Raw genomic sequence first — 27,056 nt, 5'->3', positions numbered from 1 at the left:
TCTTGCCTTTGATGATTTTGTTTCTGAATTCCAAGGTTGTTGAAATGATACTAGTTTTGAGGAATCTATTCTTTTAAAAGGGTTGTTAATTGAATGTTGTTAATTCACATATCTTGTTCATTCAAGCTGCTGTTCACCTATTAGGGATACCTTATCAATATTTTAAGTTTGATGTTTTTCAGGGGTTCAGTCATCATTTTCATAAAATTTTTAGCATATTGCCCAAAGTTGTATTTATGATTTCAAAAATTATAAGTATCATGTAGTTTTCTGACTTTACACATTCGTTTATCATTGTATCTTGAGTTTTAGAAAAATTTAACCCAGATATGATAATGTATTATTGGCAGTTAACTCAGATAATTTTTCCATTTTTGTTTTAAAAAAAAATTTATTGTATTAACACCCAAACTTGCTCAATTCCTTCAGAATCATCATATAAATCTTTATGCTAATTACAATTATTATAAGCACCAAGATTGATTATCTTGTTTTTTTTTAAAGTTTCTATTTTAATTCCAGTTAATGTACAGTGTTATATTAATTTCAGGTGTACAATATAGTGATTCAACAATTCCATTTGTCACTGGTGCTCATCACAAATGCACACCTTAATCCCCATCACCTATTTAACCCATCCCCATCCTCCTCCCTAATTGTCCTAATTGTATTGGTTTATATTTTCAAGAGGAAAGAGGAGAATTTTATATGAAAGCCAGGTACTGTAATATTTTCAAAAGCCAACTGCTAGTTATAGTAATACCTACAAGCATAATCAGTGGTTTCTTTTTTTTTTATTAAAAAAAATTATTTGAGAGAGAGAGAGACAGATAGTGACAGAGATGGAGAGAGAGAGCACAAGCCGGGAGGAGAGGGAGAAGCAGGCTCCCCGCTGAGCAGGGAGCCCGACGCGGGGCTCGATTCCAGAACCCTGGGATCATGACCTGAGCCCAAGGCAGACGCTTAACTGACTGAGCCACCCAGGCATCCCAGAATCAGTGGTTTCTTTTAGCAGTTACTACATGCCTTCCTTATGACACATTCTTCACCTATGAGAAAGTAATGAATGGCAAAAAAAGTTTACAAAATGATCTTAAATTGTGTTTTGTTTTGAGAGAGAGAGTGCATGCGCACAAGCAGGGGATAGGGAGAAGGAGAGAGAGAATCTTAAGCAGGCTCCATGCTCTGTACGGAGCTCAATCTCACGACCCTGAGATCATGATGACCTGAGTGGAAATCAAGAGTAGGATGCTTTACTGAGTGAGCCACTCAAATGCCCCAGTGATCTTAAATTGTTAATCTGCTTTGAAAGTTTTAGGATATCTTTAAAATGCCACAAAGCCAGGATTAAAAGTACCTTTCATAAAGAATGACAATGTAAACATCTTCCTGTTAAAAATCGTGCTATCCTGCAGGATTATTGCCAAAAATAAACAATGCGTTGTTTCAAGTACTCAGTCATTGATAATCAAGGTAAAGTTACTGGTGTGACAGCTAGCAAATTAGAGTAGTTGTATATACATTCATAAATACAGCAGCAGGGGTCTCCTACCCCATTTTTCATTTTCCCATCCACCGAGCAACTGCTTTTGTTATAGTTTCTTCATTTGCAGTCCAGACAAACTGGTAATGCTAGATCACAAGTTCAGTAGCCATTGGTTTTTACCTCCATCACTCTATTTCCTCTTTGTAAAAACCATGTAGGCCGAATATAACACGCACTCCTTTTCAAGAAAGATGGAGAGAGCGGCGCCTGGGTGGCTCAGTCGTTAAGCGTCTGCCTTTGGCTCAGGTCATGATCCCAGGGTCCTGGGATCGAGCCCCGCATCAGGCTCCCTGCTCTGCAGGAAGCCTGCTTCTCCCTCTCCCACTCCCCCTGCTTGTGTTCCTGCTCTCGCTATCTCTCTCTCTGTCAAATAAATAAATAAAATCTTAAAAAAAAAAAAAAAAGGAAAGATGGAGAGAAGCCAGGGAATTACTTATTTTGACGACCAGTAATTATTCAAAATGATTTCTTTGTTTCTTTTAAGCTCAGTGTTTAAATGACCTTTTCTCCTAGAATTGATTTATTCTGCAGTTAAAACAAAACCAAAATCTAGAGTGCAAAAAAAGTAGTATCTTAGTTGTATTTTTTGTACTGTGAATTAATCGTTAAAGAATGATGTATCTAAAAAAAAAAGAAAAATATCTACTTTGTGATTACATGCATAAAGTCAAATAATGTAACTGAGTTTTTCACTTGAGATTAAGGAAAAATACATTTGGTAGGTTATTAGAATATGAATGATATTAGGAAGAGAGAATGTATAGAAATGGTAAATTGTTAGCCTTTGTTGGGCTTTTAAAATTAATATTCTAACTTTTGCTTTGTTAAGACTTTATAAAGAACGATTAAGTCAGGTGGATGCAAAACTACAAGAAGTCATAGCTGGAAAAGCACCAGAATATTTGGAACCACTGGCAACTTTACAAGAAAATATGCAAATTCGTACAAAGGTAGCAGGTAGGAAAGTGAAACATCTTTTCCATATAGTAGAATATGAACTCTTCACTAGATTTGAAAGGTATTTGTCAAGTGAGTGTTTCTTGTTAATGAAATCACAAATTTACAGTGAGCAGAGTATTTCACTCAATCAGCCCACAATTATTAATTCAATGCCTCTTGCTTTCCTCTGTTGCTGTGGAGGGATCAAAAAAAAGTCCTAAGATTGCTTACAGTGTTGTTGAGAAGATACTTCCACATGTAAAACAATTAGAAACATGATGCTTTTATTAAGAGCAACTGTTACTATTTAGTTTAATTTCTTATTAGATAAATTGAGATTCAATTTAAGTACTCAGTCTTTGGTTTGTAATTGGGATCCAGCCTCAGAATTGTGTCCTAGCACTGATGACAAGGGATATATCAATTTGAAGATGACTTATGATTTTTCATAGTTAAGACTAAAACTGAATTTTAACTAATGGAGATGCTGGTTTTTTTCTTTTTGGGGGACACTGATGTTCCTGCACCTATTATGTAACGTCTAAGGCATTGTTCATTGTAAGTTCTTTTTGTACTAAATCTACCTTAAGCCAAATTTTATTCTCGAATGCTTAATATTAAATATGTAGATGATGTGATACTTGCTGTCTTTGCATATTGGCTTATTAGCACACCCTGAAAAGGAAACAAGTCCTTAATTTTCTTTGGCATTCTAAAAGGACTAAGTGAGACTTATTGGATGTTTAGGAAATATTACTTGAGTCACTTATTCACTTTTCTACTGTGTGGCCTCATTTACTTTTTGATTGTACAAAGAATAGTGTGTATGTGTGAATGTGTTGCTAACGGCCTAGTTCTAGATATCTGTCCCATGCCTTTACTACATAAGAAAGAATTACATTTCTAGGGTCAACTATGGCATTGAGTTTGGTATATATTTAAGGCTCTGTGTTTGCTATTTTTTGATGGTGTATTTGCACAGCCATGTTGCCTATTTTATACTTTTGTCTTGGTAGCTCTAAGTAACCTCTCTTGAGCATCCATTCTCTAGATAAAGCTCTGTCAGGAGCACTCAAACATCATATCAATTTATGCATTTTGTTGTTATCGGTTTATACATTTAAACTTCTTGGAAGCTTTGGACTCTGAAAATAAATAATAGTTAAAAAATAGTGGTTTTGTTGGTTATTACTTATTACTTTGAGAAGATATGATTAATGAAACCAGAGTTTATTGACTATTTCCATTATGAGTCCTAAGAGATTATTTTACACAGGAAAGGAGTTTTATTTTCATTTTGATCATTCTCTATCAAACACTTGTAGGAGGTTCTTTAGAAGAATGGAGTAAGAACTAAAATTTGCAGTGCAGTTTCTTCCTAGTTCTTAAATTCTTAGTTCTCCAGTCTGCTTTGATATATATTTTAACTGAGCCTTTTTGTTTTTAAAGATTAAGCTAAAATCACTTGTCAGTTTCTTCCTGATTCATCTTATAAAAACAGTTGGACAGAATTCCTGTAAGGAAGTGATAATGAATCTCATTACTGCTAACATAATCAGAGTGATTGTGTTTGGTTGCAGGAATCTATAGAGAGCTCTGCTTAGAATCTGTAAAGAACAAATATGAATGTGAAATTCAAGCCTCTCGCCAGCATTGTGAGGTACTGTTATTTTACTTAACTTTTAAGCTAATTTCAACTCTTCAAGTCTTTTTCTGAGTGCAGTAGTTAAAAAGGTAAATAAAATAAATGAAACAAAATTCAATTGTACTTTAGCTTATCACTTGTGAATTTTCTTTTTTAAATACAGCTGCCGTGGAAGCTATATTGGAAATAGGACACAAAGAAGGGACGATAGAAAAGAACTAAGTGAGAGAATTTTAGTTTTGCAACGGTTACCTTAAAAAGACTTTGTAATGATCATGTCATTTGGCATTGCTGAAAATATTAGTGCAATTAGTATACTATTCAAATTAAGACTCAAAAAGTGTATATCCAGTGGTACAGTTAGAATGTTGGGCTTAGGGGCGCCTGGGTGGCTCAGTTGGTTGAGCGACTGCCTTTGGCTCAGGTCATGATCCTGGAGTCCCGGGATCGAGTCCCTCATCGGGCTCCTTGCTCGGCGGGGAGTCTGCTTCTCCCTCTGACCCTCTTCCCTCTCGTGCTCTCTGTCTCTCATTCTCTCTCTCTCAAATAAATAAAATCTTTAAAAAAAAAAAAAAAAAGAATGTTGGGCTTATTATTAATCTGGCTGTCTAGATCTATTTCCACATCTTAGGGCAGAATTCTGTATTTATGGTGAAAAAAATAGATGTATTTTTCTCTATGTTCTCTTTATTTGAATAGTGTTTAAAAAACCTAATTTTGCAGATAACTTTTCATATAACCTAGACAAGATCATAAAAACACTCGTGGAAATAAGAGAACAAGTTCTATAATGATTCTTAATTTGTTCTTATTTTACTATATCTTTGTAAATTATTCAAATACTAAGAGTAGATAGATATAAAAATGATGGAATGTGTTGTTTCATTTTCTTGATTACTACTGAGATGAAACATCTTTTTGATGTTTACTGGCTGCTTGGATTTGTTTTCCTAAGAAGTGCATATTCAAGGGGCGCCTGGGTGGCTCAGTCGTTAAGCGTCTGCCTTCGGCTCAGGTCATGATCCCGGGGTCCTGGGATCGAGCCCCGCATCGGGCTCCCTGCTCAGCGGGAGGCCTGCTTCTCCCTCTCCCACTCCCCCTGCTTGTGTTCCCTCTCTCGCTGTGTCTCTCTCTGTCAAATAAATAAAAAAAATCTTAAAAAAAAAAAAAAAAAAAAAAAAAAAAGAAGTGCATATTCAAATCTTTTGCCTTTATGCCTTACTTATGCCTATTAATGTTTTTCTCATTGACTGTAGAGGTTCTTTATGTATACTGGATACAAATACTTTGCTGGTTATATGCTTTGCAAATATTTTTACCCAGGCAATGGGATGCCTTTTCACTCTTTTTGATGACTTGATGAACAAAAGTTGTACATTCTAATGTAGCTGAATTTATCATCTTTCCTTTACGATACGTGCTTTTTGTGTCTTTCCCACTTTGAGGTAAAAAGACACATTTTCCTTTCAAAGGTTGAAATTTTGCTTTTTAACATTTAGATTGCTAACCTTTACCTTTAATTTTTGCATATGATATAAAGTATGGATCTATTTTTTTTTGCATATAGATAGGTAATGACAACAGCGTTTATTCTGTACTCCATTGTTTTACCATGAATCAGCAATTCCATCTTTTTTCTCCCCATCTCTTATGTCAAATGTCCACTTATATGGCAGCTTGTTTCTAGCTGTTTTAATTTGTTCCATTCATCTGTTGGACTATTTCTGCACTGGTAGCATAATACCTTCTTTACTGCTTTCAGTCTAGTAAGCCTTGATATCTCAATAAACTGATAATTTTACTTTGCTCTTCTTACACTTGCTATTGTTAAAATATTTTGTTGTTTAGTAACATCTTTTTTTTTTTTAAAGATTATATTTATTTGACAGAGAGAGACAGCGAGAGAGGGAACACAAGCAGGGGGAGTGGGAGAGGGAGAAGCAGGCTCCCCGCTGAGCAGAGAGCTCAATACGGGGCTCGATCCCAGGACCCTGGGATCATGACCTGAGCTGAAGGCAGCCGCTTAACCGACTGAGCCACCCAGGCGCCCCTAGTAACATCTTTTAAAAAATTACTGTTTCCTGCTGCTGTATAAAAAAGTATTTTTGTGTATTGATATTATATCCAACCATATCTGCCTCTCTTCTTAATTCTAATGATTTAATTACAGATTCTTAGATTTTCCATGTAGATAATGTCATTTGTGAAAAATGGCAGTTTGTTTCTTCCATTCTGATCTTCCTCTTATTTGTTTTACTTGTCTTAATGACACTGGTAGAACATCATGGAATAGAAGCAATGAAAGCAGATCATGGTTGTGTTCTTGATTTTAAGGGAATGCTTCTTATGGTTTTCCAATAAGTATGATATTTACTATTGGGTTTTGATAAATACTCTTTTTACCAAGTTAAGGAAATTTTCTTTTGTTTCTAAGATTTTTTTTTTTTAAACCAGGAATGGTTGTTAGGTTTTAGGTTTTATTAAATGCTTGGTCTATATCTATTGAATCAGTCACGGTTTTTTGCTCTTAATGTATTTTCTAATGTTAAGCCATCCTTGAATTCCTGAAATGATTATTTTTCTTGTGAATTACCATATTCAGTTTGCTAATATTTTGTTTAGAAGCTTCATTTCTATGTTTTTCAGTGAGATTTAATTTTTAAGTCTCATACTGTCCTTGATTTGATTTCAAGATCCATAAAATGAGTTAGGAATATGCCATATTTTTCTCTTTCAGAGAAATATATATTTAAGATTGCAGTCATCAGTTCTGTGAGTGCTTAGTATATCTTGTCGTTATGATATATATATTTTTAACAGTCTTATAGAAAATTTGCAAGAAAGTACGAAAGAACTTTTCTGGTGAACATGAGAATGAGTTGGCAACATGATGCCCCATCACCCCTGAATACAACAAACGAAGGACATTCTCTTGTATAACGATTCTACAGTCATCTTAATCAGGAAATGTACATTGATGTTACTGCCATCTAATGCTCAGACCCCATTTAAGTTTGAGCAGTTGTCCCAACAGCGCCCTTTATAGCAGAGATCCATTCAGAATCACTTAGTGTTTTTGTCATTGCATTTAGTTGTCATGTTGTTAGTTTCCTTCAGTGTGGAACAATTCTTCAGTCTTTCCTTTCATGATCTTTACAAATTTGAAAACTGCAGTCCAGTTATTATGTAGAGTGTCAGTTTTGAATTGGTCTGCTATTTCTTCATGATTAGAAGTGGGTTTTGCCTCTCAGTAAGAATATCACAGTAGTGATGTGTTCTCACTGAATTCTCTCAGGCAGCACACAATTTTGATATGTACCATTATGGTGATATATACTTTGATCACTCGATTTAAGTGGTGTCTTCCAGGTTTCTCTCAGTACGCTTAATTTTTTTTTTCACATTGTGATAAGTATTTTAGGGAGAAGTACTTTGAAACTATGCAAGTATCTCATTCCTTGTAACTCTTTCAGTTCATTTATTTATAGAAGTATGGACTTATTGTTTCTTATTTTTTGTCTGCCTCATCTTTCAATTACTGAGGAAGGTATGTTGGAATTCTGTGTGATGGTGGATTTGTTAATACCTCCTTTATTATTATTTTTTTTGTTACTAGTTTTCTTCTTTATGTCCTAAGAAAATCCACATATTGTTCCTTTCAAAATAGTAAAGTCATTCATCATTTCAGATCTGGAGGCCAAAGGTACCGATGATGAAATGCCCCATAAGGCACGTCCACTGTCATGGATTCCTTTGATCAAAAAGGATGGTACAGTCCTGGAGACTGAATGCTCATGATTCCAGAGCTCCCAGAGAAACTTATCTCCTATGGAATTTCTTTTATCTTTTTCTTTTTTCTTACTTTCTTCTTTAAAAAAATTTTTTTTTAACTGTGGTAAGAACACTTAACATTGAGGGCGCCTGGGTGGCTCAGATGGTTAAGCGTCTGCCTTCAGCTCACGTCATGATCCCAGGGTCCTGGGATCAAGTCCCGCATCAGGCTCCCTGCTCAGTGGGGAAGCCTGCTTCTCCCTCTCTCCCACTCCCCCTGCTTGTGCTTGCTCTCTCTCTCTCTCTGTCAAATAAATAAATAAATAAAATCTTTTTTTTTTTTTTTTTAAGATTTTATTTATTTATTTGACACAGAGAGAGACAGCGAGAGAGGGAACACAAGCAGGGGGAGTGGGAGAGGGAGAAGCAGGCTTCCCTCCGAGCCGGGAGCCCGATGCGGGGCTCGATCCCAGGACCCTGGGATCATGACCTGAGCCGAAGGCAGACGCTTAACGACTGAGCCACCCAGGCGCCCCAATAAATAAAATCTTAAAAAAAACACAACAACATAACACTTAACATTGAGATCTACCCCTCTTAACAAATATTAACTGTGCAATACAGTATTGTTAACTATCAGTACACTGTTGTAATACAGACCTCTAGAACTTAATCATGAGGTTTAACTGAATCTTTATACCCACCCAACAGCAACTTCCTAGTTTCCTTTCTCCCTAGCTTTTGGCTACTCTCTGTCTCTATGTGTTTGGCTAGTTTATATACCTTATATAAGTGGTATCATGCAATATCTGTCCCTATGACTGGCTTATTTCATTTAGCATAATGTCCTCAGGGTTCATCCATGTTGTATTGTATGACAGGACTTCGGAATTTTTTAAAGATTGAATAATATTTCATTGTATGTGTATATCATATTTCCTTTATCCATTCATCCTTCATTGTGCATTTAGGTTGTTTTCCACATCTTGGGTATTGTGAGTAGTGCTGCAGTGAACTCGGGAGTGCAAATCTCTTTGAGATCCTGATTTCAGTTCTTTTGGGAATATACTCAGAAGTCAGATTGCTTGGATCAGATAGTTCTATTTTTAATTTTTTTAAGGAAACTCCATACTATTTTTCATGGTAACCACACCATTTTACATTCCTATCACCTGTGCACAGGGTTTCAGTTTCTCCATATCCTCACCAACACTTGTTATCTTTTGTTTTTTGATAATAGCCATACTAATAGGTGTGAAGTGATACCACACTGTGACTTTTTTTTTTTTTTTTTTACAGAGAGAGGGTTAGCGAGAGCAGGAACACAAACAGGGGGAGTGGGATAGGGAGAAGCAGACTTCCCACCCAGCAGGGAGCCCGATGTGGGACTCAATCCCAGGACCCTGAGATCATGACCTGAGCTGAAGGCAGACGCTTAACGACTGAGCCACCCAGGCACCCCCTATAACTTTTTTTTAAAAAGATTTATTTATTTGAGAGAGAGGGAGCATGTGCATGCTTGAGTAGGGGAAGAAGCAAAAGGAGAGAGAGAGAGAATCTTAAGCAGACTCCCTACTGAGTGCGGAGCCCAGCGCCAGGCTGGATCTCATTACCCTGAGATCATAACCTGAGCCGAAACCAAGAGTCAGATGCTCAACCCACTGAGACATCCTGGTGCACCCCCATGCTGTGATTTTAATTTCCATTTTTCTGATGAATAGTGATGTTGAGCATCTTCTCATGTATTTGGCCATTTGTATGTCTTCTTTGGAAAAAGGTCTATTCAAGTCCTTTGCTAATTTTTAAATTGAGTTCCTTGTATATTTTTTATATTAGCCCTTTACCAGATACATGATTTTCAAATATTTTCTCCCATTCTGTAGGTTGCCTTTCCACCCTCATTGTTCCTTTGCTGTGCAGAGCTTTTTAGTTTGATATAGTCCCACTTATCTCTTTCTGCTTTTGTTGTCTGTGCTTTTGTGTCATATACAAGAAATCATTTCCTAGAGCAATTTCATGAAGCTTATCCTTTATATTTTCTTCTAGGGGTTTTCTAGTTTCATTTAAATCTTTAATCTGTTTTGGGGCACCTGGTGGCTCAGTTGGTTGAGTGTCCGACTCTTGATTTCAGCTCAGGTCATGATCTCAGGGTTGTGAGAACGAGACCCATGTCAGCTCCACACTCAGCAGGGAGTCTGCTTGAAATTCTCTCTCTCTCTCCCTGCCCCCACTTGTGCATGCATGCTCTCTCTCGCTCAAAAATAAATCTTTGAAAACAAAACTTTAATCCATTTTCATTTTTGTGTATGGCGTTAAGGTAAGGGTCAAATTTCATTCTTTTGCCTGTGGCTATCCAGTTTTCCCAACAGCATTTGTTGAAGAGACTAGCCATTCCCCATTATGTATTCTTTGCACCCTTGTTGAAGATTAGGTGACCAGGGATGCATGGGTTTATTTCTGGGCTCTATTTCTCTTGGTCTATATGCCTGTCTTTATGCCAGTACCATACTGTTTTACTTATTATAGCTTTGTAATATATTTTGAAATTAGGACATGTGAGGCCTCATTTTGTTCTTCTTTCTCAAGAATTTTTTTAGCTTTTTGGGTTTTTCTTGTGGTTCCATATTCATTTTAGGCTTTTTTTCTATTTCTATAAAAAAAATTCCATTGGGATTTTGGTAAGAGATTGCACTGAATTTGTGAATCACTTTGGGTAGTATGGACTTTTTTTTTTTCTTTTTTTTTTTTAAAGATTTTATTTATTTATTCATGAGAGACAGAGAGAGAGACAGAGGCAGAGGGAGAAGCAGGCTCCCCGCGGAGCAGGGAGCCCGATGCGGGACTCGATCCCAGGACCCTGGGATCATGACCTGAGCCGAAGGCAGACGCTTAACCGACTGAGCCACCCAGGCATCCCGGGTAGTATGGACTCTTTAACAATATTAAGTCTTCCAATCTAAGAATATGGAATGTCTTCATTTATTTGTGCTTAATTTCTTTTATCAGTGTTTCATAGTGTTCAATATGCGAGTCTTTCATTTCCTTAAGTTTATTCCTAAGTATTTTGTTCTTTTTGATGCTATTATAAATGAGATTATTAATTTCTCATCTTTTCATATTTCTACCAGTTTTTGCTTTATATAATAATTTCTCATATCTTTTTATATTTCTATCAGTTTTTGCTTTATATATGTATATGTGTATGAAATATATAGAGGCTGTATTATCAGATTCATTTTATAATTTCTATATCTTCTAACGAATATAATATTTTATCCTTTTTATTTTTTATTTTTTTAAAAGATTTTATTTATTTATTTGACAGAGAGAAACACAGGGAGAGAGGGAACACAAGCAGGGGGAGTGGGAGAGGGAGAAGCAGGCTTCCCACTGAGCAGGGAGCCCGATGTGGGGCTTGATCCCAGACCCTGGGATCATGACCTTAGCCGAAGGCAGACGCTTAACGACTGAGCCACCCAGGCGCCCCACATTTTATCCTTTTTAAATGCACTTTCCTCTGTAACAATGATTTTTGCCATAAAGTCTATTTTGTCTGATAATTAAAGTAGCTATTCTTGTTTTATTTGGCCTGGCATTTGCCTGATAAAAGTTTTTTTTTAATTTTAGTTTATTATTATTTTTTAAGATTTTATTTCTTTGTCAGAGAGAGAGAGCACAAGCAGAGGGAGTGGCAGGCAGAGGGAGAAATAGACTCCTCACTGAGCAAGGAGCCCAATGTGGGACTCAATCCCAGGACCCTGGGATCATGACCTGAGCCAAAAGCAGATGCTTAACTGACTGAGCCACCTAGGGACCCCCAATTTTTTTTTTAAAGATTTATTTATTTTAATGGGGGATGGAAGGGCAGAGGGAGAGGGGGAGAGAGAGAGAGTGAATCTCACGCAGATTCCCCTCTGAGCGTGGAGCTTGATGTGGGGCTCGATCTCACAACCCTGAGATCATGACCTGAGCTGAAACTAAGAGTTGGACGCTCAACTGACTGAGCCACCCAGGCACCCCTTGCCTGATGAGAGGTTTTTAATCCTTTTTCTCCAACTTTTTTATGGTATATATTTTAGGCATATTATTTGTAAATAAATAGGACATGTGTTGATTTAAAAACTTTTAAGAATCCCTGTCTTTTAATTGGTAAATTTAGTCCAATTATATTTGTAGTGATTATTTTGCTATGTAATACTAACCTATTTTGTGTTTTCTATTTTTTCTGCTTTATCCTTTTTTATTCTTTCCTGACCTTTCCTGGGTGTGTGTGGTTTATTGAGTTTTAAAAATTTCATCATACAGGGGCACCTGGCTGGCTCAGTCAGTTAAGCATCTGCCTTTGGCTCAGGTCATGATCCTAGAGTCCCAGGATTGAACCCCGTGTCCGGCTCCCTGCTCAGCGGGGGGTCTGCTTCTCCCTCTGCTCCTCCCCCTGCTCGTGCTCTCTCTCTTGCTTACTCGCTCAAATAAATAAAATCTTTAAAAAAAAATTGCATCATACATTGGTACACTCTATATTTTAATGATTAGCTTAAATTTTCAGTATGCATATCTACATTAGAATCAAATATTAATAACTCTGTCTTCCTCCTGAATTATAAAGGACCCTTGAACTCTCTAACTCTAGTTCCTCCCTCCCAAAGTACAAGTTATAGTTTTCAGTCCTTTAGTTCCATTTTGCCTTTTTGCCCTTCAAATGAAGCATTATTCTGATCTCATTGATTTAGTTCTTTTTAGGTTTTTGCATATTTTACTAGTTTTTTGCTCATTGTTTTTGAGTTGTAACCCTTCCTTGAAAGTTCCTTTTCTGCCTCTTGAAGAACATCCTAAGCATTTCTTCACTGAGAGTCCACTGATGGTAAACTCAGTTTTTACTTGTCTAAAATAGCTTATTTGTATAATTATTTATATAATTCTGGAACGACAGTTTAGGGGGATAAAACATTGTAGGATGATAATTATTTCCTCTTAACATTTTTAGGATTTTACTTTCCACAGTCTGCTTAGAAGTCTGTAATCATTTGTAGATAGCTTTTTTCCTTCCTTTTACTAGCTATTTTTACATTCTTTTCTTTGCTGTTCTTCAGTTTCTTTATTGTGTGTCTCCATAGAGATTATTTTTCTGTCCTTACTTGGATTTGTTGTGCTTTCTGAATCTGAGAATTTGTTTTCCATTAGTTCTGGAAATTTCTTAGATATTATTTTTTCTGGTATTGCCTTTCGTTTTCTCTGCTTCCTTCTGGAACTTGGGTTAGTCATATGTAAGTCCTCATTTTGTCTTCCATATTTCTTAATACTTAATTCATATATTTTTTTTAAAGGTTTTTATTTATTTGAGAGAGAGAGCAAGAGGGAGAGGGAGAGGGAGAAGCAGACTTCCCGCTGAGCAGGGAGCCTGATGCAGGGCTTGATCCTGGACCCTGAGATCATGACCCAAACTGAAGGCAAATGTTTAACCAACTGAGCCACCCAGGCGCCCCTTAATTCATATTTTTTACTCAATGTATTATCTGAAGTTCTTCAGAGTCTAATTCTGCTGTTTTTTTTTTTTCTTCTTCAAATTTCTGCCAAACCTCACAGCTTATTTCCTTATTTCATAATTCTGGACTGTAGCAGGCTTTATTGGTTGGAATTCTGTGCACCTTGGACAGAGGATGTAGTTCTTCAGATAGTATCTGCTTTTATTTCTGCTAGGTTGTTTCAGCTAGGCATCCTGGTATGCCAAAAGCACATGACTGCTTTAATTTTTTGGCTTGGAATTTCCTAGAAGATGCAGGTAATCTACATTTGAATCTCAAATATGTAGAGATCAGGCCTAAGATGACGTATTTTTGGGAAAAACTTCCATTTATTGCCTGAGATTCATTTGAATTTCCCTCAGGTGAATCTTTTCTAGTCTGCCTTTTCTTTGAAGATATAACCCTTCAGGGCTATGCAGGGATCCCAGTTCTTGTTCCTCACTTTGCTTAGGCTCAAGATCTTTCTCTTTTTCCCAAACAGCCACTAAAAACCATTCCTCTAGGTTACCAACACCAGCAAATACCCTCAAGGAAACCATAGCTTCAACACCAGGTTAGCATGCTGGTTTCCTGCTCCTTGTTTATTTTTGGTTCTTGGAGATTTCTCTTACTTTTTTAAGAGCTTAACTATACCTTTAAAAAGATGTTTGTGGTATTTTATTTAGAATATCTGTGTAGGTATGTTGGGAGGTTTTGTTTTGTTTTGAGATTTTCTGGGTTTTGTTTTGAGGATATCTAGTCTACTGTATTGTCAGACATAAAAGTCAGCAGTGTATTGTCAAGTAATATATTTTACTTAGACAAATATATTGATATTCTTTCTCTTCCATCTTTTTTTTTAAAGATTTTATTTATTTATTTATTTGACAGAGAGAGACACAGCGAGAGAGAGAACACAAGCAGGGAGAATGGGAGAGGAGAAGCAGGCTTCCCGCTGAGCAGGGAGCCCGATGCGGGGCTCAATCCCAGAACCCTGGGATCATGACTGAGCCAAAGGCAGAACTTAATGACTGAGCCACCCAGGTGCCCTTCTTCCATCATTTTTTAAAGATTTATTTATTTTAGGGCGCCTGGGTGGCTCAGTTGGGTAAGTGTCTGCCTTCGGCTCGGGTCATAATCCCAGGGTCCTGGGATCGAGTCCTGCATTGGGCTCCCTGCACAGTGGGGAGTCTGCTTCTCCCTCTCCCTCTGCTCCTCTCCCAGCTCATGCTCTTTCTCAAATGAATAAATAAAATCTTAAAAAAAAAAGATTTTAGAGAGAGAGCAGTGCGTGTGAGAGTGTGGGGGCAGGGGCAGAGAGAGAGAGAGAGAGAGAGAATCTCAAGCAGACTCCCTGCTGAGTGTGGAGTCCAATGTGGGGCTCGATCTCAGCACCCTGAGATCATGACCTGAGCCTAAATAAGAGTTGGCCACTTAACCAACTGCGCCACCCAGGCACCCCTCTTCCATCATTTTTCAGCTTTGAAAGTCTTCCCTCTTCCATAGAGATGCTAAATATTTACCTAAATTTCTTCTAATTTAGTTATGGCTTGGTTTTTTAATACTTAATTTAGAATTAGTATTATAAATGATCTGTTTACTTATATAATTAATACTCTTCAGTAGTTCAAGGGCATTTTAGACATGAAATAAAGGCTGGAAGGAAACTTACATTTAGAGTGTTAATCTATTTTATATTCACTCTCATTTTAATCCTTACCACAGCCTAATGAAATAGGAATTATCTTGATTTTATGAACGGGTTAACTTAGGGGCTCAGAGAGCTTAAGTAATTTGCTTAGGGTCACATGTTTAAGGAGCAGCAGAACCAAGACTGAAATCCTTTGATCTTTCTAGTTATTCATGCAATTTACCATTAAATCTGAAACTTTGTTATTCAGGGCTTTTTATCTGCTTATTACTTAGTTCTACATTTGGCTCATATAGAAATAACTGAGAGGCCGGGGAAGTGGGAAGAAGGGAGACACACTGCCAGTTGTCAAAGTAAGTTTGATTAGCAGCAGATAGAAAGAGGGGCCAGGACCAGAGACTAGAAGACATGTTCATAAGGGTATGCGTACAGAGAGTATGCCAGCAAACCACAGAGGCAATCGAGGCAGCAGATGGTTTGTGTCAAATTAAGGAAGGAAATCACATTTATAGAATACAGTGTGCCAGACACTGGGACAGGTGGTGATGCTTTATTTAGGTTATCTCATTTAAGCCTCCCCACGGATCTGGAGATGAGTGTTAAGATCGACAGCAGGTGGTAGCAAGGTCTCAGGCCCTGAGGGCTCAGGGTTAGGATTCCAGTTCCTGAGAAAATTGAGGCTCTTCAGGGCTCTGATCTTGGTTATCTATTCATTTATTTATTTTTTTCTGATTATAACATTAATAAGTATTGAGAAAACTTGAGAAGTAAGTCTAAAGAAGTAAATACAATGAACCATAATCTACCAAGCAGTGGACATTTGTTAATAAGTATGTGCATGTTTGTATAATTGTTTTTCACATAGCTGGTATAACTATACATACTATTTTATATCCTGTTTTACGATTACCATTTCGTGAGGATTTCCCTATAGTTCTAAATACTCTTTTAAACCTTTGCTTTTAGCAGGTAATATGTGTACATGTTTCCTAAGGCACCGGCTTATAATGAAACACAGCAGTCCCCTCTCCCATCTCTAAATTCTACATTCCAGCAGCAATGATCTAACTCTTGTAGTTACAGCTTCTGGAATTTGCCCTCATATCTCTAAATAATATCAGTTTCAGATACTATCTATTGGTTTCCTGTTATGAAAGCTAAAGATTCCGTAATAGTTTCCCTCATCCCATTTTTCCAATACTGTTATGTCTCAATTTTTGTTTTCGTTGTAGCTATAAATATTGTTTACTGAGCCAAGAGTTACACTACACACAAACTTCCCTTTTTATACAAATCTGTTTGTAGCCTCGGAATTAATAATTGCTTCGTTTATTCTTAGTTTTGTCATTTCTTCTCAGAGATTCCAGCAGATTTATGAAAGCTCCCTAATGCTGTTTTCCATGTGATCAAATGCATCAGATAATCCCTGAGGAGCATCCCCTGTTTCCCCAGAATCCCCTGTCCTGCTCCATCCTGTGCCCTCCTTCAGATGCTTTCTAGGCCATCTGCATCGCTATCTTCGTGGGGTGTCTTTTCACCATCACTCTAGAAGTTCCCTTTACGTCTTTTCCACTAGATCTTGTCCTCATTTTCAGTTGGGTAGAGTAGCTTCTTGGGAAAAGGTGTATAGAAATAAGCTTGTTGAGAGCTCTTGTATTGGTTATCTGTTGCTTTGTAATAAATTACTCCAAAACAAGAATAAAATTTACTATTTTGTAGTCTCTGTAGCCAGGAATTTGGGAGCAACTTAGCTGGTTGGTTCTGGCTCAGGGAGTCCCATAAAGTTGCAATAAAGAGGTCAGCCAGCCGAAGCAGTTATCTGAAGGCTTGACTGGGGGCTGGAGGATCTGCTTCCAAGGTGACTCAGTCACAAGGCTGGCAAGTTTTTGCTGGTTGTTGGTTGGAAGGCTTAGTTCTATGGGCCTCTCCAGATGCTGCCTGAGGGTCCCCAGGACCCAGTGACTGCATCTCTCAGAGTGAGTGATCCAAGAGAGCAGGATGGAAGCGACAATGTTTTTTATGACCTAGATTTCTGCCACATTCTATCCATTAGAAGTGAGTCAGTAACTCCTATCCACATTCAAAGGAGTAAGTATAGGTTTGGAGATTGGAGGGGTATGGGGTTTTGAAGCCAAATATATAATTATAGTAAGTACTTTAAAAAAGCTGAATTACCTATTGAACAAAGAAGCCTGTAGAGGCACCTAAGCAGGGGAGGTTAGATGCCCATTTCTTTTCCAGGTGTCCTCTCGCTCCTGTGTTAATGACTTTCTTTCCTACTTAGGAAAGGTTTTTGAGGATCTTACGGGGTTGAGGATAAGAGAGAGAAGGACAAAGAAATAAGACTGTGAATAGATTCAAGGCACTTCTATCTGTACACTTTATACTTTTAATATCTTTAGAGGTGTCTTCAAAGCTTTAAATATTTCAGGCTCATTGTGTTTTGTTTTGTTTTTTTAATTATGAAGAATGATTAGTGGACTTATTTTAGCATTTTGGTTGACCTAGGGCAATTTTATCAATAGAAATGAAAGAGACTGCAGCAGTTAAATTTTCATAAGCTTAAAAACAAAAGCTTTATCACTTCCACTCTGCATTAGGAGTCATCCTTGGTTGGAGAATCTGATCTGTCTATAGCTGTCACACTATCTTGACCATGGCTGGGGTCTGCTCTCCCTTTTCCTCTGATACATAATGTTTCCCAGTGCTTGTAGCACAATGTAGATAAGGCTGGAATAGTTCATAAGGCTTTACCAAAGGTAGGCGAACAAGTAAAAAGAAATAAGGATAGAGGGTAGCAAGCAAGGAGATGATTTTTCATATGAGATCGAGTTTTAGTCTTCAGCTTTACTTTCTCAGGCTCCTGGCTTGCCTCAAATGGACAAAAGCCATCTTCTCTCTACCACTCAGGAGAACCTTCAAGCATGTGTAGACTCTAAATTTCAAACCCGAAAGAGAGGATTTCATGACTTACACTGGGAGTGCTGCCAAATGGCTGTGGCCTGTGCCTTCCCCAAGAAATCCTATCTAACTGTATTCCAGTAGTTTCTATGAGATGACAGTCATATCTAACTATGTATCAGTAGCCTATCCTCACTAGAGGAAGGGTGTGGTGGATGGGTTGGGGATCTGTCATAAGCTTTTTATATAACAAATCTAAATATTATACTTATGTATATTTTATCCCTTTGAAAATAAGGGATATAATGTTTTCTAATTAAAAGAACAAGGGGCTAGAACTAGTAGACCTGGGTTCTAGTCTGATTTGCTAGTAGTAAATAGTCTCTTTTAGCAAGTCCCTCAATCTTTCTATAGTTTTGTTGAGAGATCTGGATATAGTCTGTAGTTTTATGATTTTGACTCTCATTAGATTTAAAATGATTACAGAATTCGTACTTGAATCTGTCTCTTTGTGATACAGTAGTCTATTTTGTATCATATTGAGATGTTAGTGAGGAATAAAGGCTCAATTATTGTTGTGATGAGAAAACATGAACCATTTTATAATGATCTACTTTATAGGACAGGTTCTCTATTATAGTGACAGGTAGGACCTGCTTATATTTAAAAGGGGCCATTGGAGCTTACTATGAATTGTATGTAAACATTTACCCTCATATCACATATAAATTTAGATGTTATTAAACAATTTAATTGCATGTATTTAAATCTATACTTAGATTCTATATTTTCTAGTTTTCTTTCTTTCATGTTTTTGGCATTTTATCTTAAAAAAATTTTAAGTTAGCAGACAAAAGCATCGTGTTAAAGTACTTTAAGGGTAAGTTATTTAGTACTCATAGTTAAGACCAATTTTTTATTTCTACTTATGCATAATCTTTTTTTTTTCCAGAGCGAAAAGCTTTTGTTATATGATACAGTCCAGAGTGAACTGGAGGAGAAGATAAGAAGGCTTGAAGAGGATAGGCACAGCATTGATATTACCTCAGGTAACGGGAATGATGTGATGGTGATGTTTACTTTAAGTGACACTGAACCTGTGGTTTACTGTAGTGTCTCCTAATATCCGAGTCTCCTGATATAAATGTTATGTAAATGAAGTGTCCTAATGAGAGGAGAAAGGGGGAGACTTCTAAAGAATTTGATAGGCTTGTGATTGTTGCTTTGATTTGAATTCACATTTCAGAAAGACATAGAAAATGGAGTGCGTGAAAAGGGACAAAAGAGAAGTATGACAGCAACTACAGGAGTAAGAATGGTATACTATAAAATAGTAAGAATATTTTTATAATATAAGAGTAGTACTGGAAGACAACTACAGTATATGTTCTTCCCTTTAAGTCTTGAAAGATCAGGTGGAAGAAGGAATAAAAACCTTTTGTTTTTGGTATCACACAAACTGGAAATTACAGGGAGGGAGATTTTTGTCTCAGAAAAAGGAAAAACTCATTAATAATTACATCAGTCCAAGGTTGAAATTGCTTTTTCTAGGGTATTATGGAAAGGCTTTCTACATTGGGTTGAAGATGTACTGGGTTCCTCTACAGGTCTTGCGTGTATATTGCTTTTCCTCTTAGAGATTTTATTTCTCTGGTGTAGAATAGGCACAGTGGGGTCAGACACGCTGAACTTGTAATGCCACTGCTCCAGTCCCTACTGCTTGGGTGACCATGAACAGTTACTTTAGCTTTTCTAAATCAGTCTCCTCATCTGTAAAATGGAAATAATAGGAATACCTACCTCAGAGATAGCTTTGAGGATAACACAATGCATGCAATGTATATTTAACAAAGTACCTGAACATGTTCATCAGTTATTAGTCATTAAGTGCCAAGTTGATTTTTACTTTAATAAAGGCAGAGGAAATTTTATGAATATATAGCTGCTCATGAAATTATATAGTCATATGTGAATATACATAGCTTCCAATGAAATTTTGCTACCATGAAATTACAGAGCCTTTTCCCCCACTTTGATCTCCAGAAATCAGCTAATACTTAATTTTTATTTACTTGCCAGAGCTGTGGAATGATGAGCTTCAGTCAAGAAAAAAGAGGAAGGATCCTTTCAGTCCTGACAAAAAGAAGCCAGTTGTTGTTTCAGATATCCTTTTATAAATTTTTTTTTTGCCTTGGTATACATTTTTGTATTGTCCCTATCTTTGTAATTTTTATTAGTATACATTGACTTTATTTATATGATCCTGTAATAGGCAAAAGATGATTTACAAAACTGAGGCAGAAGAATATAGTTTAGATTAAGAGGGGTAGGGAAGGAGTAGAAATTTAGTCATGATCTCAACTTTGAAAATATGGCTTTGTAGTTCACAAAGGCTTTGATGTGAATATAGCATGATTAATTCACATGTATATTTTTTAACACTTTTCAATGTTTCTGAAGTTTTTATGTTTTTTGTTTGTTTTTTGAGAGAGAGAGAGGAGCAGCAGAGGGAGAGGGAGAGAGAGAATCATAAGCAGGCTCCATGCCCAGCGCGGAGCCCCGTGCGGGGCTCAATCTCACGACCCTGTCATCATGACCTGAGCCAAAATCAAAAGAGTCAGACATTTAATGGACTGAGCCACCCATGAGCCTCCAAAACTGGAGTGTCTTTAACTTGAAGTAGTATGTGCTTTCAATCTTGGTGTTCCCTGTGGTACCCTCCCCCTTTCCCCTGTCTTTTCCCATCCCCACCTCAAAACAGTGATTACGTTGGTGGTATATCTTATAATCAGTGATATCCTAGAATTAAGAGAATATGGTTATAGCATCTGAAGTACTGAAATATATTTATCCTGGTACTGAGTTTTTTGGAGAATAATTTGAAGTCAGAATTCAGCATGCCAAAGGATTATGTCCACAAATCATTGTTCCAATTCTCTGAAAAACAGAAGTTTGGAAATAAAATTCAAAGTGTGAAATTCTTACAGCTAAATTGACCTTGACTTTTCCACGTCCATATATAGTTTATATGCTGCAAGATCTTGATATTCTTGAAGACTGGACAACAATTAGGAAGGTATGATTAAAGAGCAATGGAATACAAGTTATCTTTTTATAGTCTACTTTGTAAGATGCTGTGGTTTTTCACTAATACATCAAAATATGATTATTGTTAATATGCCTTACTTTGCAACATTCTGTGGCAGTTAATGCTAATACAGATAACTGTAGATTGCAAGAATACTTTAAGAGAGACATGTCAGCAATTTGTATTTTTTCCTGTAATAATGTAATTAATAATTTATGCAAAAGTACAGAAAAGCATTTATTTAGGGTAATAATAATAATTATTATACAAAAGTAATATATAATCTTTCTGTGCCTAGTCCTTAGCCCAGTCCTGGCTTTCTGAGGGCACTCAATAAATATTTGTTGAATGAATGAAAGTGAGTATTTGAACTCTTATTGTATGTCTTGCATTCTCTCATTAAACATTCAAAAATTATAGGATTTTCTGTGCTTGTTTGAAAGTGGAGACTTATTTTTTGTATTAAATTTTTCCGTTTTCAGAAACTTCTTAGTTGCAAGAGATGAATTCAGGTATTGATAACACCTCTAGGTGGAATGGTTATTCTTTATATTCCTTATGGTCTTAGACATTAAAATTTATTAGAGCAACTGAAGATTGTATTTCACTGTTAGCTACTGAGGTCATCAGTAGTGTTGTAGACATTAAATAGATCCCACAATATACTTCCAGTCTATAAACTCAATGTCTTTCTTTTTTTTAATTAAGGCAATGGCTACACTGGGTCCACACAGAGTGAAAACAGAACGTAAGTCATTTAATCTAAGTTCAGGAATCTTCTCTGTGGAGACTGGTTGAATCAGGGCTGTTAAGTCATCCACATACCAAACAGCGCCCCCATCAGTGGTTTCATTTCATCAGTGAACACTACTCCTGGAATTACAATGTTTTAAAATCCTACTTAAAATTGGCACTAGTAACTGATAATGCACCTGCTTCCCCTTCTGGCACTTGTCTAGTTAACTGATGATTTATTGTACATTATATAGCTTCATTTTGTTGTTATATTAAAAACTTACTGAATTATATAAGAAATGTAAGAAATTAAATTCTTTTTTTTTTTTTTAAAGATTTTATTTATTTGAGAGAGAGTGAGAGAGAGAGCATAAGAGGGGGGCGCATCAGAGAGAGAAGCAGGCTCCCCACTGAGCAAGGAGCCCGATGTGGGGCTCGATCCTGGGACTCTGGGATCATGACCTGAGCTGAAGGCAGTCGCTTAACTGACTGAGCCACCCACGCGCCCCTCTCTTATTTCTATTAGATTTACAGTTGTTATCTAAGAAATATTTTTAGTGTTTTTTCACATATATGCATGGATTGGTGTTACTGCTTAATGTTCTGCACTTTTGTTTTTCTGACAATGTCTTATTAATATAACAGTTTTTGAACTGATCCCTTTAGCACCTGTGAAACTGGAAAAACATCTGCACAGTGCTAGATCCGAAGAAGGAAGATTATACTATGATGGTGAATGGTATATACGTGGACAAACAATATGTATTGATAAAAAAGATGAATGTCCTACAAGGTAAAAATTATCATTTCACCATTGTTCAGTATTTATAACATTATTGTCAATAAATATTTGCCCCGTCTGTAGTGCATTCATAATGCACCATTAGTTGCCTATGGATCCTTCTTTTCTCTTGGCATATGATTTGATTAGCATGTATGTTCACCAGTGTTAATATTTATAGACCTACATCATATATTAAGTTCTTGAGCACAAGCATTAACACAAGAGGAAATGTTGGAATTATTTAGCCCAGGTAAGTGGTCCTATTTGTTAGTTCTTAAAGTAGATGAATTGTTAGGATTTTAATATTGTGATCTGTAAACCATTCTGTTACGAGTTTTGGGTAGATATATTAATCGTTAACTTTTTTGGTTGTGTTACAGTATTTTGGATACAAAGAATATGTTTCAATTAGAGTAGGAAAGGAATGGAAAATTAACGAAAGCCTTAAGAGTCAGAGCAATTAGAGTATAACTTGAAAACTGAAAGCTGCCTTTTTTTTTTTTTTTAAGATTTTATTTATTTATTTGAGAGAGAGAGAATGAGAGAGAGAGAACACATGAGAGGGGATAGGGTCAGAGGACGAAGCAGACTCCCCGCCGAGCAGGGAGCCCGATGCGGGACTCGATCCAGGGACTCCAGGATCATGACCTGAGCCGAAGGCAGTCGCTTAACCAACTGAGCCACCCAGGCGCCCGAAAGCTGCCTTTTAAAAGACTCAATCTGTCTAAGCTTAAACAACGTTTCTATAATTATACAGCCTTCTAAGTTTATCTGTTTTGTTTTTTTTTAAGATTTTATTTTTTTAAGTAATCTCTACACCCAATATGGGGCTCAAATCCACAGCCCTGAGATCAAGAGTCACATGCTCCACCGCGTGAGCCAGCCAGGCGCCCTGATAGCCTTCTAAGTTTTATCTGGTTGTAGCTTTTGGAAAATATTAATGCTAATCACTGCTTTTGTTCCTTCAGTAGTTTAGGATTTAATTCTCAGAGTGGTAACATTCTATAGTAAGAAAGTATCTTTTTCTAGGTATGAATGGTAAATGCAGTGTTTGTATTTAGGGAAGAATACTCATTTTCCAAATACAGTGGTTTTACTTGGACTGTAATTTCATCTGTAAAGTTTTAGGATAGTAGGAGCATTGTGTATAGTAACTTTCCTCATAGAAGCACATTGAGCTAATTACTAGGTTCTATGTGATACCCCTAGATTCTTTCATCTTACTACTTTTAAGACATTTTACTGACTACTTAGCATAAATGTGATTTAAAAAGAGATGAAATACTATGAGTATTAAACACAAATCTGTTTTTAAAATATTTCTACATAAAGATAAGTAGTGTCAAAAAAGAGTCCATACAAGTTACCTACAGATGTTTTCACACTAGGAATTAGGGATTGATTGGTATTTTTAAGATTTCCTACACTCCTGAAACCAGTATTACACTCTATGTTAACTAACTAGAATTTAAATAAAAACTTAAGTGGATACTCTGAAAAAATAAAGCATTTGAAAAAAAATTTAAAACCATTAAAGATTTCCTACAGCCAGGGCTGATATAAATTGGAGGTATAATACTATATAATTAGTGTTTTTAGCTCCACTGTGTGTTTTGGGGGGGTGGATTGGGGTGGGGATGTAGTGGAACGATGTGCATTTAATAGTTCTTATAGTAAATATGTCCAATTCTATTAAGGAAAGAAAGGAGATTGTCTCTTTAAAAAGTGTTGCTGAATGTGATGTTTTTGACAGTATGCCCTGCTGATAGTGCAGCATTGTGGTAAATGACAATTATATATCTGAATCTACTCTTGCAGTCCAGCTATTTTGGTTTTATGGCTAGTACTCTAAAATGAGTGGTGGAGGCGTATTGCAATTCATTCATTCATTCTTTTTTCCCCCCCCTTTTTAGTGCTGTAATTACAACAATTAACCATGATGAAGTTTGGTTTAAGAGGCCTGATGGAAGCAAATCTAAGCTTTACATTTCACAGCTACAGAAAGGAAAATATTCAATTAAACATTCATAATTGTGATTTAAGTGTTATCTAAAGCTACCTTATTAGTGTTATCAAGTGTGATGTGCCATGGGAATTAAAAATGTATTCAATAACTTAATATTCTCATCAAATCATGAGACTGTATTTGTAGGTAGTACTCTAAGTAGACCTCATATTGATATGTCAATGAGACAGTAATAAAAACTTAATCATGATCATTACATTTATTTGCCTTTTAGGTCCAGTGACCAATAGGTATATATGGTAGGGGTTTCTTACTAAATTTTTTTCTTTGTTTTTTAAAAACATTATGCAAATCTGTTTTATCTTTAGTGAACTGAGTTGCTAAATGGCTATATTTGTCTGCAATTTCTTTGATTTTTCCATATCTTTGTCACTCATTGTGTTTGTAAATAAGCCTGATAAAATGTTTCCTATAAATGGTTTGTACTAGTACATTGCGTTAAATCAGAATTGAAATTTAAACATATATACGTGAGTATGTATATATGGCATCATCAGCTTATTTAGAACTGATGGCCTTTCTTTACAATCTTGTTTTACCCAAAATGAAGCTATTGGGTTTGAAAGCTAAAGGGAGCACTTTTGTAGACTAGGAGCTTTCCTTCTCCTCTTCCTTGATTGTATGGTGGTGACCTATTTTTACAAATTATACTTAATGTTAATTAGTAAAATTAGTGTCAAGTAATAACATGCTTCTACCTGTATTTCTTGTGAACCTGTAGAGGTCAGGTATTTATGCCTGGTATTTATGATGCAGTATATAAGTGGTGAATAGTAACTGACAGTATTGTGGTGCTTGCTGTTCATGTCTGACCTTTTGAAACAGATTTTTAGTAAGCATTTTCCAGAGGTAAAACTAGGTTCTTATATTAATTTTATTCCTAGGGCAAAGTAGACAGGGATAATGTTCTTGAATCTATTCCCAAATTAATATTTTTATCTTTGGTGGTTCTACACTTTAAGGCCACTTGGTGCAATTTAGAAAGTATTGGCCTCTCTTCCCTTAGCCACATGCAAAATTAACTTCGAAAACCTCAGGAACAGTACAAAGAATTGAAACCCTCAATATGGCAGCACAATTGGCTGTAGTATATATTAGGGTACAACCAAATCAAGTTTTCCTGGTGGTCTTGTGCACTTTAATTTCTGTTATAATGAGACTGAAGAGGATGAGGAAGAGAGCTACTTATTAACAGGGCAGGAATATCTGCATTATTCCGTTTGTTTTCTTACTATTTTACCTCTGAAAACATTTTCCTGTGCGGATCACTACTTCACAGTTGCCAAATGTTAAGATATTTGACTTCTGAAATTCGTTATCAGCAAAGTTATATACTTTGTTCTGTTTCTAATTAACCTTAACAAATGTACATAATGTCATAATCCAATAGTATTTGACAGTACTTATATATACAATGTTTCATAAGCATTTTTAATAAGATTTGTATTTTTAAATTTAGTATATAATAAAAAGATGTGTTGAGTGTCATTTGTAGTGTCTCGAATTACTCGTGTGTTAAGTTCTTTATAACCTATTTCTAAGGTTATAGAAATAGAATGTCCACTTCTAAGAATGATTTCAGCCAATTTACATTAATAGGTACGGAGAGTTGGAGTGTTAAACAAATGTTTCTGCTTCCCTACATCACAGTTCAACCTCTATTGGGGTATATTTAGATATTCAAGATGGCCAAGTTATACTTAATTTTAAAATATACATATATGGGGCGCCTGGGTGGCTCAGTTGGTTAAGCGACTGCCTTCGGCTCAGGTCATGATCCTGGAGTCCCGGGATCGAGTTCCGCATCGGGCTCCCTGCTCGGCAGGGAGTCTGCTTCTCCCTCTGACCCTCCTCCCTCTCATGCTCTCTGTCTCTCACCTAAGAAGAAACCAAACATGCCGACACCTTGATCCTGGACTTCTAATATCCAGCACTGTGAGAAAACGAGTTTCTGTTGTTTAAGCCTCCCAGTCTGTGGTATTTTGTTAGAGCAGCCCTAGCAAACTGGTAACATGCCCCAAGGTGACAGCTCTGGGGAAGTTAGGCTGACCAACTCATAGGGGATTGAAGGGCAGCCAAGTGTCAGTTTAATAATTTAAATTGGGAAGTATAGTTGAGAAGGAGACCTGACTCCTCAAGTCAGTTCTCTCCTTCTAGGAAAATCTGTGTGAAAACAACCTTGTGATCAGATTTGTTTTGGTGAGTCATCAGTTCTCTGGTGAGGGTATCCCCTTTCTGGTATTGTGCTGGACACACTGCTATCATCTTACTTTTGACTTTCTTTTTTTTCCTGGTGCCCTGCCTCTCATTCTTCCTCTCTCAAATAAATAAAGAAAATCTTTAAAAAAAAAATAAATAAAATAAAAAAATAAAATAAAATATACATATATGTTATACTTTAACAAAAATGTACCGCATATGTTCTGAAATTCTAAATAGAAAATTTGTATTTTAAAACTGGGCTGTGCA

At 36.4% G+C, this 27,056-nt stretch overlaps 1 protein-coding gene across 1 annotated transcript in view; it reads left to right on the top strand.

The window, feature by feature from the left end:
- Positions 1-26,075, top strand: part of BRMS1L (BRMS1 like transcriptional repressor) — a 31,850-nt gene extending 5,775 nt beyond the window's left edge. The window contains exons 3-10 of the mRNA XM_021701431.1: positions 2,376-2,503; positions 4,066-4,145; positions 18,907-19,003; positions 20,034-20,117; positions 20,966-21,030; positions 21,751-21,790; positions 22,444-22,570; positions 24,475-26,075. Coding sequence (XP_021557106.1) covers positions 2,376-2,503; positions 4,066-4,145; positions 18,907-19,003; positions 20,034-20,117; positions 20,966-21,030; positions 21,751-21,790; positions 22,444-22,570; positions 24,475-24,592 — 739 coding nt within the window. The 3' untranslated portion in view covers positions 24,593-26,075. The remainder of the gene's footprint in view (positions 1-2,375; positions 2,504-4,065; positions 4,146-18,906; positions 19,004-20,033; positions 20,118-20,965; positions 21,031-21,750; positions 21,791-22,443; positions 22,571-24,474) is intronic.
- Positions 26,076-27,056: the final 981 nt, after the last annotated feature.

The sequence above is a fragment of the Neomonachus schauinslandi genome, chromosome 9, assembly GCF_002201575.2.
Source record: "Neomonachus schauinslandi chromosome 9, ASM220157v2, whole genome shotgun sequence".
NCBI classification, from domain to species: Eukaryota; Metazoa; Chordata; class Mammalia; order Carnivora; family Phocidae; genus Neomonachus; species Neomonachus schauinslandi.
This window is presented reverse-complemented; position numbering and strand designations above follow the sequence as displayed.